At 36.7% G+C, this 19,818-nt stretch overlaps 1 protein-coding gene and 1 long non-coding RNA gene across 3 annotated transcripts in view; one reads left to right on the top strand and one right to left on the bottom strand.

Annotated features, from left to right (window-relative positions):
• PIK3C3 (phosphatidylinositol 3-kinase catalytic subunit type 3) overlaps positions 1 to 10,372 on the top strand; it is a 60,518-nt gene extending 50,146 nt beyond the window's left edge. For both annotated transcript variants that reach the window (XM_031557184.1, XM_031557183.1), the window contains 2 exons: positions 6,027 to 6,152; positions 9,615 to 10,372. In XM_031557184.1, the coding sequence (XP_031413044.1) occupies positions 6,027 to 6,152; positions 9,615 to 9,629 (141 nt within the window). In that variant the 3' untranslated portion in view covers positions 9,630 to 10,372. The remainder of the gene's footprint in view (positions 1 to 6,026; positions 6,153 to 9,614) is intronic.
• A 6,748-nt stretch (positions 10,373 to 17,120) lies between these two features.
• LOC109363858 overlaps positions 17,121 to 19,818 on the bottom strand; it is a 6,718-nt gene continuing 4,020 nt past the window's right edge. The window contains exons 2-3 of the long non-coding RNA XR_002109697.1: positions 19,554 to 19,709; positions 17,121 to 17,536 (exon numbers count right to left, since the gene is read on the bottom strand). This is a non-coding gene — a long non-coding RNA (uncharacterized LOC109363858). The remainder of the gene's footprint in view (positions 17,537 to 19,553; positions 19,710 to 19,818) is intronic.

Here is a 19,818-nt window from a genome sequence, read left to right as displayed (position 1 = left end):
TATATATATATAATATAGAATATTATTTTCAACCAAATATCCACCTTCACTTTGTACCCCCGTAATATTTTTCAAGTTGAAAGTATTGTTTCAGTGATTAATTTCCCTCAATCCAGTTTCATATGATGCTTTTCCCGATAGGAAAAAAAAAAAAGGTTACTACCAAGTATGCAAATTGTCTCCACCCCATAAAACCATACGAGCCCTTCTCAGATTTTTTTTTTAATGCTTTGTATAACAATAAAACATGAATTTTTGACCAAGAAAAGGAGAATAAGTAGCAGCAAAGCTTAAAATTAGTTGTCTTTTTCAGCCTTTTTTCTCCTTTTATACTTACTGTACTACTCATAAGGAAAATTGTCAGTCTAGTGTGCTTCAACTCATAGTTAATGATACCATCTCCTACTGCTGTGCTCTGATTCAGGCTTCTCTGAAAACCTACTCTGGCTCAAAAATGTCAAAAAATGAAGTTAAATTGAAAAGTAGAAGAAGATCCTCCCCAGTATGTTCTCAGTTTCTCTAGCTTCTGAAGCTGCCACCTTTATATTTTCCAGTTTTTGCTTACTCTTTTCCACTTCTCATTTTTCTGGAAAAGGACTGGGCCAAAATCTGTTCAGGTTGACGTGTCAGTGAATATCTGATGGTACAGTGGAAATCCACTCCTACAGCTTTTCTGCCACTGCTACTAACTAGCCTTTTATTTTCTGTGCAGCTGCAATGCTTATTGCTAATAGTTAACTTTCAAAATTACATAATGCTCTAATTTTAAGGAAGGATAACTAAAATATGCAGTGAATTATACAGCCAGCTTTGCCTAAGGAGGAAGTAGACTATCACTCTTCAGACATAATAAAAGTATTCAGTATTATCTCTTTTTTTTTTAATTTAAAAAAAAAGGCTTTGATTTTTCTGCTGGAAACGCCAGATGGCTTCTGTCTGTCCTTCATAGCAAATTTGACCTTTGAATTAGAAAGCATCAGGGGCCAGTGATTCATTGTCACACAAAGAACTCGGCAGGCATTAAAGGACAGTGTTATAATTGATTGAACTGTGTTTCAGTTGCCCATTGATTAAAAGAAGGCACTGTAAAGATGCTGCAACTGTAGTGTTTATAGGTGAAGGTGAAGGGAACATAGATGGCATAAATATTGTCTTCCTGTAAGCAGAAGGTAACTGCTGTTTGTGAAAGTAGCTCAGTGTTTCTTTTACATTAAACTCATCAAGGTGAAATTACTCTTATTCTACAGGCAGAGAATCTGAAACAAATACACTGGGACGTAAGGTGGCAGACAAGGTTTCTGAGCTAGCTTTGTTTCCAAACCTGAGTTCATTTATGAGGTTTTTCTGTTTTTGTTTTTCTCATCTGGATTACAGTAAAACTCCTTGTCCTCTTTCTTCCTCTTTATCACAATGGTAAATGAGAATTGAGTTTGCAAGTAGGTGGAAAGACTTCTAATTTGTTGCCTGATACGCCTTTTTTAAAGTGGATTTCTGTCCCTTTCCACCTAACTGAAAGTACTAATAGGGAACATATCTGAGATTTATTAATATTGAGAGGAGATTTATTATTTCTGCATAGGAGAAATGAACTCAATTTTGCTTGGCTGGAATCTCTGCATTTCAGTAATTTTATTTATTCTCTCCTCCTCTGAGGTTTTTCTTTGTAATACTGTCACACTGACACTGAGCTCATTTTGCCTAGGTAGAAGTTCATTTGGGTAATGATGTTGCAGCTGCACATCCAGCTTTATTGTTTATAGGCTGTTGATTCTACATATATATTCATTTTGAAATCCAAAAAGACTGGAATAAACCAGAGTGAATAGAGTACAAGAATACTCCTGTGCTCTTGTTTCATTAGTTATGCTGTTCATTTGATTGTAAATACATATTTGGCCAATATTAGGAAATTCTAAAATGCAGGAGTGATCTTTGCATATTGCGTGAGCTAAAACCCAAATTTTTCTGTAATACCGATTTAGAGATATCTTTACTGGCTTTTACTTAAACAATAATGCTGAAGTTTATACCAGCTTATTTGAAAACTGTAACTTGTTCAAATCAAAGCCTTCAAAACAAAAGTTATTGTCAGGATACCCTTTCAAATGAAATTATTTATGTGAATAGAGAATCTGAATAGCTTGTACCTTGAGTTGGTTGAACTGTGTTGGAATCAAGCAACAGAAAGCAGAGAAAGCTTTTTGAAAAAGAAAAAATAGTGGTAAGGGTTAAGCAAGAATAAAATGCCGATTTCTGCTATATTAACACTGAATGCTGGCTGTTATTCTTAGAGTATAACTGTAAAAACTTAGAAAATCTCAGTAAATTCTATTAATTTCTTGACTATCAAATGACTTCATTTGAGGTTTTTGGAGTAGCTGGTTCCTGCATCCAATGTGTACTATCACCCAAAGAGAACACTGAACTTTATCTTACATTTGAGTAGCCGACTTTGCAGTGAGCAATTCTGTATTACAGTGATAAAATTAGCTAACAGCTAGATTTGTAGCTAGTTGTTGCAGTAAACACCAGCAGAGGTGCTTCATGTTGCTGTGATAATATGTGCTAGAGTGGCCATCAGTCTTTGGAATGGCTGACTTGCAGTTAGTTTGAGAGTGAAATAGCATGAAGAGGGTTTTCTTATGTATACAGTAAATTAGCTCAAAATATATTGCTACAATATTGCAAAATATTGCTATATTGTATCTGCAGATGTTCATGAAACATGAATTTGGTTAACTGCACTAGTATTAATTCTAAACTGAGTTTGAGTATGTTAGCAGTTGTGCAGTGTGTAAAGACTTGATATACATGTAGGAATCAAAACAAACCAAGCACCCTACTTTTGTTACTGTGCTGTGTTTTCAGCTTGTGCTTGACGTTTAATTTGGGGAAGATGAAGAATCTGGCACTTAACCTAGTTTCTCCTCTTGTAGTGCTTTTCACTATTTCAGCAAGAGTTGATAAGCCTAAGCCTATGGTTTTACTGTGATAATCGTGTTGCTAAGCAGTGTTTACTCATGGTTATACTATAGAACTTGTTTTTGTTGTTTTGGCTTGCCCCCTGCAGGAGTTTCCCTCTTTTTCCGTATGATTCTGCAGCAAGTGATGGTCAGCTTTTATATTCCCTTCATCAATTCCTTTGAAAGTAATTAATACTTAAATACTTATTCCTAAATTTCCACACTCCTTATTGTTTTCTGAGCGGTTCTGCTCAGTTATCTTCATTATATCTTTCCCTTCTGAATTTCTAAGTCTTGTGAGTCCATGTAACTACATTTTTTTGTTTTGCTTTTTAAATTAAAATATCCAGTGTGCAGGTTGACAGAAAGTGGGCTACTTAAGATGCTGAAGTTCAATATTAGTATTTTAATAGATACTGTAGTTTATACTGCCTTGTCACCCATAACAGTTCAAGTTCTAATATTGAGACATGATGAAATATGTTTAAAATTATTGTATGTATACAGTTTGGGGTTTAAAATTTTCTTTTCTGGAAACAAAGCAAAAACTTAATATCTTCATCAAATATACTTACTTTCTCTTTGATTAAAACTAATAGCAAACTAATAAGAGCAGTTTAATTTAAATGACAAAATGAGAACTCTTAGTAAATAATTCAAATGGAATATTTTTTATATATTCGCAGTGACAATTATTCTTAGCTGTGTGAGATGAGGTAATTGTATAACTCATCAGAACATGATCTCCACATTTGCATAATACTGTGCAAAAATCTTTTGCTAGTTGCACATCTTCCGTGAGAAGCTACTGGCTTTTAGAATACTTGGTTTACTTTGGAGCTGAGAGATTTCAAATAACAATTAGTGTCAGTTTTGTTACAAGAACCATGTCAATGTATATTAAATTTGTTGGTGATGTTACAGCTCTAGAAGTAATTTGTCATCATGCCATGCTTCTTCTCAGCTAGGTTGCAGCAGTCATTTTTAATTGCAGTGCTGAAAAACTTTCAGGTAAGGATCTCATACTCGGCAGCATTTAACTCTGCTGTTACTTGCAAATTGATTTTTAGAATCAAAGTGTGGGTAAATTTTCCACATATGTAAGCATCTCAGTCTGCTCCTGGGGAAGGTGGGAAGTAGCTGAGTCATTAATCCCCTAGAGTAGAAGTAGCATCATAACATCAGTAAGTGCATGATTTTGAGTTCTGTGAGCAGATCAGAAAATAGCTGAAGTGCTTGAAGACTATAGTTAAAAAGTGATAGTGTTTGTGGAATTGTTTTTGTTTCTTGGAAGCTGCAGTTAGAAATTTGCCTAAAATCTCAAATCACCTTTCCAGTAAACATGAGAATAATTATGATAGAAGCCTGTGGTCTCTGCTGGGGAAGTATTTAAGCTTGTGCATAGTTGCAAGCATGTGAAAAATCCGTTAAGTTCTGTTGGATTCTATTTTGCATCTTACTGTCAAACTTCTAGCATGTATGTGGGAGATAACAAACACTATGAAAATAGAAGTTTACAGTATTAGCCTGAAGTACTCTCTAATTCCCTTCCTGCTGTTTGCTTTCTTGATTTCAAATATTTCTAGCTTAATCTATCCTTCCATACTGATTAATCTATCCTTCCATACTGATCATACTTCTTTTTGAGATAATATTGCTGAAGAATTTAATTTTTTGTTCGTATGTTAAAAGTAAGAATAGAGTTGTAACTATATTTTGAGTACAGCAGTGTTATCTTTCCACACTTGGCCCATTAACTTAGACTTTTACTATAGTGCTGAAAGGTACTTCTCTAGAATACTTTGCTTTTGGAAAGAATGCAGAGTAATAATTAACTGAAATCTTAGATGGTTTTGCTGTCGTAAAAACAAGGTGGATGCATATATGGTATCCTTGATATGTAAAAAGAATACAAAGGCAGGAAAGATTATGATATCTCATTCATATGGCTTTATTAAGAACATTGCTAAAATAATTCAGCATTTCTGTCAATGCATAAAAGTAAATGAATAGAAAATGTTCAAAAGAAACTTCACTTTGGCTTACAGTCTTCAGTCTTATTTGGGAGAAGTTCTAGAAGGAACTTAAGTCTTTGACATTGGCCTACATGAGAGATTTGTGATGAAGAGTTCTAGAAAAAGAAAAGTAATGAGCTCAACTATCAGAGATGGAAAACGGGAAAGTTTGGATAGGATATAAATCACAATTTTTACATAGGCAGTTAGTCATTGAAGCAACTTTTTGCACACACATCACATCATAAACTTAAAAATTATGTTTTGATATTTGTAGTACTATATCAGTTATTTCCATCAGATTATTTGAACTCATCCAAAATGCTTACTTATGCATCTGATTCTCATAGTATGTTCTTGAGGGATAAGAAGTATTGTCTACAAAACTTACTTAGCTCCTGAGAAGCAATTTTTTTGCTTTGTTTTAGATGTTTCAGCTCTTGCCAGTTCTGTGTACAGAGGTTTTGAATACTAAAGGAAAAATCTGAAGGTCTGTAGTAGCAGTGCTTATGAGATGTTGCCATCTGGAGCAATCCTGAACAGTTGCCTTGAAATTAGTTGGAATTCACGAAAAGGCATCCACTATGCCTTTGTAAATATTCATAGATCACAGTTATTGCCACGGCTGAAATAGGGCAATATAGATCTTGTTGCTTTATTTTTAATTACGCTGCTTTCGGCTTTTAATTCATACACAAATTGCAGTTAACAGGCAAAATGCTTTATTTGTACAACGGATACAATTTTTAAAAATGTTGCTTTAAAAGGAAACAAACAGTGTATGGAGTAGCAGTGTCTCCATCTAGCCATTCATGGAGATGGCGCTGGGAGGGATTTCGTGCTTTTTAAATACACATTTTAATGAAGCAGTTCAGAAATCTGGCATTTTACATAAAAGTTGCTAATTGCCAGTAATCTGCTGTAATTTAGAAGTTAAATAGATTATTTACTAAAATTCTTCAGCTTTAATGCTGATGTCTGCTACTGTTGGTTCGGATACAATAATGTATGCTGTAACTTCATGTTTGACATGAACATCCCATTTCAGGTACAGGACAAGTTCCGTTTGGACCTTTCTGATGAAGAAGCTGTCCATTATATGCAGAGCCTAATTGATGAAAGCGTCCATGCCCTCTTTGCAGCTGTGGTGGAACAAATTCATAAGTTTGCACAGGTAAGATAGCTATTTGGTGTTTTTTTTTGTTTTGTTTTTTGAAAAGTGAGTAAAGTTAGATTCAGAGTGGTAAGTTCAAGATTTCATTGTTACCAATGATTTAGTTCACTTCTCAGCAATTTCAAAATGTGTTCTTGCTGACAGGACTGCACTCACTGGTCCTAGAAAATTCTTTAAAGCACTTAGCAAACATACTTGTTGGGGTGTAACTGACTGCCTTACCAAGGGTAAGAACTGCAAATTGGAAGGGTGGTTCTGCAAGAGGAAAATCAAGAACTCTTGTACCTTTCATTCCCAAAGTAAATGAGTGTTGATAGATTTCCTTCCTTTCCTACCTTTGTGATAATTCCTGAGCTGTGTTTTGCAACTACTTACCTTTGTAAGTAAGGCAGCAGCTTGCACAACAGGGTGCATAGGAGGGGCCAGGACCTTTGCTCAAAAATCATCAACATTCTCTTCAGTAGTGATAGTGCACTACAAGGTGTTGTCCCCAGCAGCTATGTAAGCAGCTATCCCTGTGATGTTAGGCACCTCAAAACAGGCAGAGTTCATTCAGGAATGCAGCTTGGCCTGAAACCTTGTATTGGGACAGTGGGAAATGGGCTCCTTGCTTTCAGAAGATGTCAAATAGTGGAGGATCTGCATCACCAAGTAAAAGAGCAAAATATTGTGTCTTAATAATGAAGTTTATTCCTGCTAGAGTTTGTAGATTAAAGTTGTTAACTGTATGTATGACTGCTATCCCACTGTAATTCATAGTAATAAAAAAAAAAGTTAAATATTTGAGTGAAATTGTGCTAACAAAAAATGCTTTTTTCTTAGAGCTGTTAAAGTTTGTGCTTATCAGAGATTTAAGATATTGCAGTACTTGAATATTAGACTCTTGAGAAAAAATAGATTTGAGAGAAAAGATAAAAGTATTTTCAAAAGCTAGACATTATACTGGTATTTTTTTAATCCTTCAGAAGAGTGATCAAAAACTGATAAAATCAGATGTCCTCAGTTTCTCTCGCTATTCATATTGCTAAAGGAGTTCCAAAGAATTTATTGTTCTGCAAATTATTTTTTTATTTTGAAGAGCTTCGTTACAGTGCAGGGGGAGAAAGTAAAAATGTCACTTCCATCTACCTATGTATTTCATAAAGCTGATTTTACATTTTGTGTTGGAAAATGAAAATGCTTCAAAATTTGTTACATATTATGGATGAATTTAATCAAAGGTTGTGGAATGGTAATTTTATAAAGTGAAAAATGCCTAACATCTCAGGATCTTATAAATAAATAAGGCCTTTATAAAGATCCAAGATTAAAATTTTCAGGCACCTCCAGTATGTATGTAGACCTTTCTTTTAATCACATACCGACAGTGACTTTTAAGACATTTCTTTTTACTTCGTTGGTATTAGGTGACTGCCTGTCTGTACTATATAATTGTTATTGCATTTGTGAAACTGTTTTAGTAAGTCAGAGTTTTTGGATCTGATTTAGTTGACCTTTTCTTTTTCCACTCAGACTTATTCTAGCTTGACCTTTCTTCAACCCTTACAACTGCTTTTATAATCACAAGAAAGATTTGTTCGGAATACATAAAGTAACCAAGAATTTGAACCTGAGGCTTCTAGATCTAGAATGGTGTTTTAAGCACCAAGCTGTTTTTCATGAGGCTGTGAACTCTGTGTATAGAGCTTGTGCTGCTGTAGTGTTTGACATCTATGTCCTTTAGCTTTTTTTTTTCTATTGCATTTCCTGGGATTATGTGCTTAAAATGTTTTAGCCCCATGTGATATAGGAGTCTTCTGCTAGTTTTGGAGTTCTTATTATTGCCTTCATTCATACACTGTAAATAGCTACAGCTGCAGGCTTCCTCTTGCAAGAACACTTAGCAGTGTGAGGATACAAAAAGAACAGTCACAGATGAATTGGCAGTTCATAAGTATTAGCATTCTAGAGCCTGTATTTAAAAAAAAGAAAACAAAAATGAAATGTGTAATTTTATTCTCTTTATATTACAAAATGAGGTAGGACACTTTGTAGTGATATTTATTACTTCAATAGTCAAAATTTTCTGAAGCTGTCGTCTTTTTAAGTATTTGCTGTTGAAGTCTTCAGAGTCTCTAAAGTGACAATTAATGCATAATTGAATTTGCAGTAGTCACCTTACACAATGGCTCATTGAAGCTTTCAGTTTGTTCATGTACAATACTGCATTGAATTGCTGATGACCTTCCTCAAAGTAGTCATAAAAATCGTCTCAAAAAAAACCCAAACAACCTATGCAGGTGTAATGGTACTCACTTAAATAGTGAATTAGGTTCTAAAGCACCACAACTTTCCATTTTTGAAATGCCCTCAAGTTTTTTTGTTTTGTTTTGTTTTTTTTCTTTTGTTTTTGTTTTTTAATTTATCAATAGGTATTTGTTCTCCTACTGCCTCCAAAATAGCTCTTTAGGGAATCTGTGCTTTCCACTGCAACAGTTAAGAGCTTTTTAATAAGGTTGGTTGTTGCAATAACCATTGTGTATAAACACTCCATATGTCACTCTGTAGGTAGTAGTGTTCTTCTGTAAAATAGACTAGGTGGCATTAGCATGGTAGAGTTCTCTTGTAATAATATTGTGAATTGGATTCAGTTCATGTGAAGCCTTTAGTTTCTAATGTTATTAGGTATTTTACAGATCTTTTTATGTGGTATTTATTCATAATGGTTATCAACAAACTCTTGTCTTGATGCAAATAAATTTAATATCTAGAATAAGTAAACGGTGCTGTACTGCATTGCGTGAGATGAGAAAAAATGCATACTAATTTCAGTTGATATTAATAAAGACTGGATAGCTATTTTTCCCTGGAAAGTTGCTTTCATTTTAGCATTATTTCTGCAGAAGGGGGAAACACTCTCCAGTTGGAGTAACCAACTTCTGAATATACGACTCAGATCAGTTGTGTCCTGGGCTAATATTAAGCGTTGACTTTTATGAAGGGAAAACTTGGAAGATGAAGAGTGTCCCACCTAAAATGTATTTGTACAGCTGGGACTGTACTAATGGCTGTGCTCTGTTAAGGAGCAAACTCAATTTAGACTGTAAATGTGAAGAGGCTTTAGGATATCCCAAAGCTGTGTTCCCAGTACTGCTTCATCCCAGAATGTAGTAGTGATTCTTTTTATTCGAGACAATGCTTCTGGTTTTATCCTTTTGGTGGGATCCAGTCTTGCTTGTCAGAATAAAACATGGAATATCCACCACCAGGACTGTGTACATTGCATGATACTATTTGTCCAGTGCTAGGTAGAGTTGATTTCTAAGTTGTCTGTTCTCTTGAAGGATTGTGAAAATCATCTGCCTTTTTGGGCAGCGATTTTTCAGTGTCTTTCAAACCTAGAGTTCAATTTACTCTTAACTTTGGTTTCTAAGAGTAAATAAAGGTTGAACAAATTCCTGTTTTTTTTTTCTTCCCTTTTAGTATTGGAGAAAATAAGCCTTTTCCGATGGGTGGAAACGAGTCTCGGCAAGTATTCAAGAATAAACTTCTCAAGCCTTTATGGATTTCACCAAACAGTTTTGAAAGGCAGAAGTTAAAGACTTGGGAGCGTGGAGAACAAGGAGCTCAGAAGAAGCTTTTTGAGTCTTTGTTCTTTGAAGATTTAAAAATAACCTTTTGGGTTTTTTTAATGAATGTTTATTTATACCATCCATCAGGCATGGGTACTCTGGAATTTCTTTCTGGTGAAATGTATGAGCCTCAAAGGTTGAAGTACACAACTTCCTCCCAGTTCACCTGGAAGATGCTGGATTTGATGGCAATATTTCCTTATTTAAAAATCGAAATAGTTACTGTACTGAGTATGTGTATGTACAAAGTGCAGCAGTGAGGTAACTGTTCCTCACTGCAGAAAAACATGGGATCGTTAACCACTCCTCTCCTCCTACCAAATTTATTCCAGGAGTAAGTTTTAAATATAATTTGTATGATCCTTTCTTTCCGACCTTGGGAAACGTTATCGTTAAGAAAGGACAATCATTTCTTCCCTGCTTACAAAAATGTTTTTATCTGCTGATAAGTTAGCCAGCTGTAGGCAGTCAATTAAATGATCGCTAACCGGCTCAGCAACCGTAATGCACAGTGAGCAGTTCAGTATTTCACACGTTAACTCTGAATGTTTTCTGTACAGTGATTATATATTCTTGATTCTAATAAACTCTTTGTTATTACAGTCTTGAGTTCTTCTGTATTGTCTTTTTAATCTTACCATGGAAGAGGATGATGTTTTTAACTCTCAGCTTTCTGAAAGGATTTTCACTACTGTGTTTTCTTGATTCAGGAATAAATTGACTTTTGTGCCACATATTGAGTGCTTAATGAATCTGTTTTGAATAGTCGACAAAGTAATAAGCTCTTCATAAATGCATGTATCTTTGCAAGAAGTGCTGATTTACTCCCTTTTCAGTAATTGTTTGTCTTGAGGAAACCCTTCCCAGTTATAACAAGGAACTGATTTGGTTATGAATCTGCTGTTTGTGAAACAGGTCTTGGTCTTTGCTGCTTCTACTAACAAACAATTGCTTTGATGGAGGAAAATCCACAAAAGCTCTAGTAGGCCCACAGGTGATTCCAGCTATTACCCGAATTTGCTTGTTACACACAACACTGGTTAAAACCTGTCTTCCTCATGGTCTGTGCTACTCAGAGAATCTGTATTACCTAATCACTTAGTGTTTGCATTAGCTGGCAGAACTGCCACAGAGTAGCCACAGAAGTACCTCCTATCTTTAGGTGACTCTTCTTTAAAGGAGTACTAATTATCATTGGTCGGTCACAATGGTTGCTGGTCTTGTTCATCTGACAGAGATACAAATTATATGTGTTTCCTGTTACTGCACACAGTACTTTGTGGTATATTTCTAAGAAATTTGTGAGAGCAAGGTGTTTTCAGATGCTTAGAGAAAACGTTACCAAAAAAAAACTTTTCTGTCTTTTAAAACTATTTTGAAGAGGCATTCAGTGTACGTGTGTCATGTAGGCAGGAGGAAATAAGCAATTTTATTTTAAATGAAAGTATATTTTTAAGTATGTTAATCTAAAACCTTGACTTACGGGTGTAAGAATGTTTAGTTTAACTGGTTTTCTACCTCTCTGTCTCCATATAATCCAGTACTGTGGGAACATTGTAAGTTCTGAATCCCTTGAATAGCTCGCTCCTCAGGTGAATGTCGGACTGTGTTTTCACTTTGAACATACATCTGTGTTAAAGGGAGAGGGGGGCATGAAACGGTGCATAGAGTGAGGCTGTGAGCTCCGTCATGTGTAGCAGAGCATGATGCAGTTGTTGGTGGGAAACAGGACTGTACTAGCTGTGTCACTGTGTAACTTGTCATCCTATTAAACCTCTCCAGTAGCGATTACAGAGAAGATAAATACAGCAGATGAAAGACTGTTTGTATTTTATATAACTTGAGACACAGCATTAGGAAGTCATCTTGTAAGTTCTTTCCTTTGCCTTTCAACATTCATGCTGGTCTTGTTTTTATTTATTTATTTTTTTTCCTGTAATCTCTGTTGATGTTTCTGTTGGGTTTGAGAGTGAGGAAAGCAAAATAAATGATTCCGTGAATTCATGTTTTCTACTCTGCCTATGCAGTCATGGTTTTGTTTCAATTCCCAGTGCTTCAAGAGCAGAAAGTGACACAAAGTGTATACATGTGTATGTGTGTATATATATGTATACGAATGTATATTTTATTTTTTTTTGTTGAATGGGAGCGTGTGTGTAAAGCAGTAACTGGCAAAAAAAGTATTTCACAGAGTGGGAAAAGGAGTCTGCTTTAATGTAAGGAGTTGTAGCAGGAATTGTCCCTGTTCTTATAGACAGTTGTGTGACTTTTTCTTGCATGCAATCTAAAATAAGAAGCACTTCTGCAAGAGCTTGAGGGAATAATAGCTTTGGAAAAGAGGTGGAGGAGGAGAAAATGGGTATCTTAACACCTCACAGTGTCCTGGTAGAGCAGAGAGAAGTGATGTTGCTGAATGGCCTGTCTTTTGTAGTCAGTAGAGGTTTTACTTACATGACCCAGTATCATCAGTCGATGGTAAAATATAGTGGTTATTATGAAGTAGCTGAGTGCATATATTTATGGTATCTTAAGGGAGTCATTGAAAAGAGATTGCTGGTGGATTGTGTTAAAATAGATTTTTGTAATCCCTTCAGTTGATGTGATGATTCTTTGTAATAGTGAAACTGCTTGAAGTACAATATTTGTTTTGTCCTGTCTTTCCAAGCTTCTGTGATTTAAAAGAGACTTTGTCTTGAGGGGAGAAATCTCACTTTGAAATGGAAACTACTGAACCCTCACTTGTTTTTGGAGTACAAGCAGTGAATTCATTCACCTGCATGGATTCTAATCTGAAAGAGCAGGAATGCTGCTTGGAGAGGAATTCGTAGCTCATCTGCACACAAAAATTAGTAAGTTAAACTGGTGTGATGCTTTCTGAAGTGGGTTAAGCTGTATGGCAGTGAGGCAAGAAACATCTCCACAATTAGAGGTTGTGCAAAATGTAGCAAAACCAGATTGAATTCTTTCACTTGGCAGAAGTGTGGTGAGCCTTTTCCCCATCCTCCTCTTTATGCTGAAGAATTAGAAGATGGCGATTTTGCAGAATTGTTGAGGGGAGGACAGTTCATAAATTGCAATATACAGAAAGAAAAGAAATAATAAGGGAAGATTGAACCTATGTGGAGTGCTCTGGGGAGCTCTGAGATTGCTTCTTCCATGGGCAGGCTGTTAAGTATTCTTCAGCATGCAGTCCTCACAGTGATGCCCAAGAATGGCACTTTGGCACCTTTTCTATCTTATCAGGCGTTTAAACATTAATTGGAAAATGTAACTGATGGATCATACAGATGCACATTCTACAGTGTCAAAAAAAAAAAAGTATCTTCTGTCTTTGATCAATAAAATAGGAAGATTATTTTTTTGCAGTTTTTTCCCTAGTATTTTTTTTCACTGGGAAATAGACTGTAAAGTTAATTGTCACTAAAGGCTTTTTTCCTGCCATGCCTGTCTAATATAACATTTCTGGCTGATTAGAGACTGGAGGACCCACAATGTGAAAGAAAAATGTTTTTTTTAAATAGGTTTATTTTTTGGCACAATCATACATAAACAGCTTCCTAGCTGAGAATATGGAAATTAATCAGCAAGTCCAATGTGTTGCACCACGATCAGTGCAATTGTCAGTATGTGAATAGACTGAGAGCAGCCCTGTGGAAAAGGACTTAAGGGTTCTGATGGATGAAAAGCTTGACATGAGCCAGCAGGGTACACTTCCAGCCCAGAAGGCCAATGATAACCTGGGCTGCATCTAAAGAAAGGTGGCCAACAGGGAGAGGGGTGATTGTCGCTCTCTGCTCTGCCCTTTTGAGGTCCCACCTGGAGTACTGCATCCAGTGATCGCAGCGCAAGAAAGATGCAAAGCTTCATTGTACAGGTCCTGGGGATCCAGGGAGTTGTTATGGCCTTGCAGTGCTTGAAAGGAGCTTACAAACAGGAGGGAGACCAAATTTTTACATGGGCAGACAGTGATAGAATATGGGTGAATGATTTTAAACTAAAAGGGGGGAAAGTTAGGTTAAATGTTAGGAAGAAAATTTTCTCTCAGGTGATGGTGAGACACAGGAATAGGGTTCCCAGAGAAATTGTGGATACTCCATTCCTGGAGGCGATGAAGATACGGGCTACCAGCTTCTCCAGGAGAATACTGTGGGAGACTGTCAAATCTAAATAGATTACATCTGCAGCCTTTCCCTCATCCAGCAGGCTGATCACTTGTTCATAGAAGGAGATCAGGTTGGTCGAGCAGGACCTGCCTTTCATCAACCCATGCTGGCTGGGCCTGATCCTGTGTCCTGTGTATGCTGTGTGATCTCCCTCAAGATTATCATCGCCATTAAGTTCCCTGATACCAAGATCAGGCTGCCAGACTGACTTATAAAACTCTCTGCTCCTAATAATGTGTTCATAAACTTCCCTTTCAACAGGTAAAATTACCCAAATGCTCCATGCCTACATCCAAGTACAGAGAGGTGCCTGTGTGTCTTACCAGCAAGTCACAGCTCCCCAAGACAAGGGGCACTTTGTCACCACTACAGAGACAGGGCTTCTTTTTTCTAATACAAAGTTGATTATTTTTTTTTTCCCCCTTTTCTGGCGATGTCAGCTGTGCTCACTCAGTCCTGTCAGTCACCATTCTAATGCAGTATCATTGTCAACTGACGTAACAGGAATTCAGAGAGGTTTCTGATGATAGCACAGCACCTCTAGTACAGCTTGCATTCCCAGAGATAGGTTTCTGTTTCGCTTTTTTCCCTTTGGTTGTCCCTGCTGAGAGCCATTGTCACGTGGGTAATTTTCATTTCCGATGCTCACCTCTCATACTCAGTAACTGACTCTGATACTAAATTTTCTGACCCAAAAGCGAGGTGGGAGACAATTGATGCTGTAATGAATCTGATCCATTCACAGGCCCAAAGGGCGAGGACAGCAGTGTGCATGGCAGGAAGATTTCCTTGTAGGAATGATTCAGCTGAGGTTTCTGACCAGACTCCAATAAGGCTTTACACTACAGTTAAATTCAGCTTCCTTCTCCAAAGGAAAGCACAGCAACAATGAAAAGTTTGGAATGAAAGATGCAGTGTTTTCAGGGATAAAATACATGGCAGAGAAGCGTCTACCTCAAGAGCAGTGTTTGTTGAAATAGTGAATCAAGGGAAAAATAGTGGATGTACTATGGAGGTGTTGTGTCTTAATCACAAATGAGATGACAGATTTTACCTCCAGTTTTGCTTCACATTTGGTGAATGCTCCTTTGAAATGAGAGTCGAGCTGACAACGATTACAATTCTAGCTGTGGCTTTCATTGTCGATTGGCCTTGAAGACTTTTCACTTTACGAACTCCTGTTTCCCTCTGAGCTCTGTAAACTTGGTGGTGCAAACCCATTTTTAGCTTCTCACACAAAAGTACCATAGCTTGGGGCTCTAATTACAGGCAGATCTGGGAAGTGCTATTATAATCTGCCAAGCAGCAAATCGTTTTGATTGTGTTTTACATTCAGCCTTGGTTTGCTGGCTTGTTATTTGTTCCATACTTTAAAGTTGAATGATGCCTGAAGAAATGTACTTGCTGGAACTCATGTTCCTGTCAAACATTGTTTTGCTGTGTCTCTCCATCTTAGAAAGCTGTAAAATAAAAAAAATATAATAGAATGAAGCTATTTCTTTGCTTTCCTTAACTAATCCTAGAGTTCTAAATCCTGAATTGTTTATACAGCAAACTAAGATGATTGTGTTTTTCAGCTTAAGCAAGCAATAGCCACAAGACATTGTCAGGCCTTTTTATCAGGGTCCAACTTTTCTGCACGCACATCATCCAGCTTAATGGGTACCCAATCCTGATTTAATATGCAGCAATAGATAAATTGTTATTCAATAATGAGATACAGCCAGAAGGATGGCTTAAGGCTGTACAGTTTTTATAGCTTAGCACTACGTGGATTGTAAATGGGTGCGAACAAGGACAGCTGAGAATTATAAATTCCAAGTTTCCCATTTTCAGTCAAAGCTGTACAATAAGCTTTAAGACTTGTAAATCAACATACCCACAATTCAGTCTTACATCTTCATTATGGAGGTGTGCAAATAGCTTAGCATATGTTGTTCTGCTATTTCATTATTTTATGTAGCACATTAATATCACTAGTCATATACCAACTAATATTCCACAATAGTAGTTTTGCTTTTGAGCCTTTTGCTAAGTCGTAAGATTTTTTATCTTCTAAGTTTTTGTTTGTTTGTTTTGTTTTGTTTTTTAATATAATGAGCTTTGGTACATTACTGTTGTAACTTGCTGCTAGGGCCCCATCCAGCGTGTCCTTGAACTCCTCCAGGTGTTCATGTGAAGGGATGTGGCATTCATAATCTCTCTGGGAAACTTGCTCCAGAGCCTCACCACCTTCTGAATAAAGAATTTTTTTTCTAAGATATAGCCTAAATTTCCTCTCTTTTAGTTTGAAGACATTCCCCCTCACCCTTGAATCTGTTTAAAGACAGTCTTCTTCCTGCTTACAAGCTACCTTCACATGCTGGAAGAATGCAATGTGGTATCCCTGGAGGCTCCTCTTCTCCAGACTGAGCAAGCCTGTCTTCTTTCACCTCTCTTCATAAAAGAGATGCTCCAGATCTCTGGTCATCCTTGTGACCCTCCTCTGGCTCTACTCCAACAGCTTTGTATCCTTGTGCTGGAGGTCTTAGATTTGGACACAATACTGCTGATCGGGCTTCATAATGTCAAAGTAGGAGGTGAAAATCACCTCCCTCACCTGGCTGCCACCCCTCTTTGGTGTGCTCCCCCTACCCACAACTTCCATTCAAACATAATTGGACCTGTAGCACCAACATAAGTATTAACCCTTTAATGCAACATAATGCAGTCCAGGATACCATTGGCCTTCTGGGCTGTAAGTGCACGCTGCTGGCTAATGTTAAGTCTTTCATCTACCAGGATCCTTAAGCCCTTTTTGGCAGGGGTGCTCTCAATGAGTTCTTGCACTCTGTGCACATATCTGGGATTGCCCTGACCCAATGCACACCCTGCACTTTGCCTTGGAGATCATTAGGTTCACACGGGCCCACTTTTCAAGCTTGACCAGGTCCCTTTGGGTGTCACACCTTCTTTCTGTTGTATGAGCTATACCACTCAGTGATGAGATAGCTGGGCTTCAGCAGTGCTTGCTCTGATCTCTTGATTTCAGTTTCTTCTTGTTGTTGTAAAGCTTTCAATAATAAATGTGTTTAGATACTGGTATTGGAATGATTCTGGGTGAGTTATAAAGTATTAACTTTTATGATGTAGAGAATTCTGCAAATTGTCTGAGTTTAAAGGTGAATTTGTACTGTTCTACACTCTTTTTGAATATTTTGGGGCTTTTGTGGACTATTCCTCTCCCATGTTATTTAACTCCCTAGAATCAAGCATGATTGAGGCTGGAAAGGAAATTACTTTAGGATTTTCAATCTAAAGAAATTAAGAAAGGAGCTTTACTTGAAATGAATTTGAAATCATTAGAGTGAATTTCTGCTGACACAATAAAGAAAGAGTTGATCACAGTGCTCTGTAGATATCATGCAGCTGATTACTGTTTCATATTCAGACTACTTGAAATTCTTTATATCTGACATCTGGGATCCAAGTGGTTCTTTTTTCATCTCTTGCATCCATTTGTGTTGTCTTCTCATTATCATTTTAAATCTGTAAGCTCATCTGAGCAAGCATCACATCGCTATGTTTGCAAAGTGATTCTCACTTGTATCGCTGGAAGATCAGAGCGATTCTATAGTAGAAATAATTATGGAAGGAACCATTAGTCCAAGCTCAAATTAAAAAGCACATGTAAATATATTTAAGTAGCACATGGAAAATAGATTGTTTACAGTTAATTTGTTGTAAAAATTAGAAAGACCCAGACTCTTTTTCATTACTGCCTAGTGACAGGGGAAGAGGCAATGGGCAGAAATGGAAACACAGGAAAGTCATTCTGAACACAAGAGAATGTCTTCCTTTATTGTGAGGCTAGTCAGACGTGGGGACAGGTTGCCCATAGAAATTGGAAATCTCTATCAGTGGAAGTACTTAAAACCCAGTCATCCTTGACAGAATGCTTTAGGTGACCCTTCTTGAGCAGAAGGGTTGGACTAGATGGACTCAAGAGGCCTTTTCCTTCAAGATGATTCTGTGAAAATTTGAAGTAATCAGATGAAAAAGTAAAACAGAATGGATTGTTTCTTCTCTTACATAATGAACAGATGGTATCCAAAAGAAATTAGCGAGATAAAGGTTTGAAACAAATAAAAGAAAGTGCTTTTCACACAGTGTGTGATTGAACTGCGTAACTCTTTATCGTAGTGTTTTGTGGATGCTAAATGACAATTAGATAAATGTGTGGAAGAAACATTCATCAAGGCCAGTTAAACATAATATTACATACACTTCTTGAATTTCCCAAACCTGCAAGACATTGGAAACTGAAAGATTACAACAGAGGGTATGTTAATATATTACTATTCTTCCCCTCTCTCCTCTTGTCTTTTGTCACTGATTGGTGATGAAGATGTGGCACAGTACAGCTGACATCACATCAATCGTCATATGTTTAGAAGTATAAAGCATGTCCATTTTGTGGTCCCTTTTCTCTACAAATACTCTGATATCAAGTTCTTAGCATGAGAGAGAATTATTGTCTGTCGCAACGAGAGAATACACCTTGAGCAGAGACAATATTTGCAGAGAGGGCTGATTTGAATAAGAAGGCTCCATTTTTTTTGTGTCTGATTTTGATGAATATTACATCCGAAGACTTGTAAAAATTGTAATTAAATACAAAGAATTCCATACCCAAGACTGTTGTAGTAAGAGAAAACATAATATACTTTTCAGAGGCCTGAAATAATTTGAGTTATATAATAAAATGGCTTAGTAGTGTGTCATAAGGTATCTGTTCTTTTTGCAAAGAACATGCATTTATGAGGAGACTGAACAGTTTCCCAATTAAAAAAAAAAAAAAACCTTACAATTTCATAAATATATGATATATATACTATATGTAAATATATGAAATATCTGATGACAAAATGGTTCATCATAATTCTTAGGCAAAATAGTGAAGAACTTAATTTGCATAAGACAGAATGCTAACACTCTGTAATAGATTAAAATAAAGGAGACTAAACCCTGGTAGCTATTTTTGGTTTTGCGTATGAGAAATAAAGGAAATGCAAAAGCAGCTATAGTCTAATCATAGTGCAGGGAAGGAGAAGTCTGGACAGGAGTGTTTTCTTATTTCCTTTTTTGCTGAAGACCTGTGTATTCAAACTGAGGAGAAAGCACAGGTGAAAGTGGCAAGATTTTTTGCAAAGAATCTGCACAAGCTTGAAAATGTTGTACAATTTGATAACACAGGAGTTAATTGAAGTCTGAGTAAGAAAGTTCTCTCTTGAAGATGAGAGCAGCAGTAACTGCCTTTGAACTAATGTCAGTGGGAGACTGTGATTAAATACATCTTGTTTATAAAATGCTGCCGGCTCCTGTGGAGCAGGATTAGGAACTCAAATCAATTATATGTCTGTATTGGTTTAAGACCACCTTTTCCTGTTGTTGCCTTCATTGCAAGTGTTGGAATGAGATAGCGAAGAGGAGGAACTCTGGGTTACTTACCTGGAAAAATAGGTTATGTTTGATTAAGAAGAGCCTTATGGGATATCACCATCTGTTACTTCCTCCAAGTTCATTTAGGGTAGCTCAGCTAATTTTTAAATTTTTATCTTGCATATCTGCCCTGGGTGAGTACTGACCTGCTATGCTGGCAGCTGAGCCTGCTGCTTTGTGTGCCTACAAGCTGTCTTGAGCTTCATCTGGAGAGCTGAATGCAGCTGTAAGTGTTCTAAATCCCTTTGTCTACAGTTTGATTACTTTGATAATATTCTTCCATCGCATGTGATGACAGAACACTTAAAGCATCAGACACAAAATGAACATCAGAGAACAGTGCTGGATCCAGGGGAAAAAAAATGCTTTCATTTAAGTAATGAAATCTTAAAAGAAGGAAAAGAGGAAAAA

The sequence above is a fragment of the Meleagris gallopavo genome, chromosome Z (genome assembly GCF_000146605.3).
Source record: "Meleagris gallopavo isolate NT-WF06-2002-E0010 breed Aviagen turkey brand Nicholas breeding stock chromosome Z, Turkey_5.1, whole genome shotgun sequence".
Classification (NCBI taxonomy): Eukaryota; Metazoa; Chordata; class Aves; order Galliformes; family Phasianidae; genus Meleagris; species Meleagris gallopavo.
This window is presented reverse-complemented; position numbering and strand designations above follow the sequence as displayed.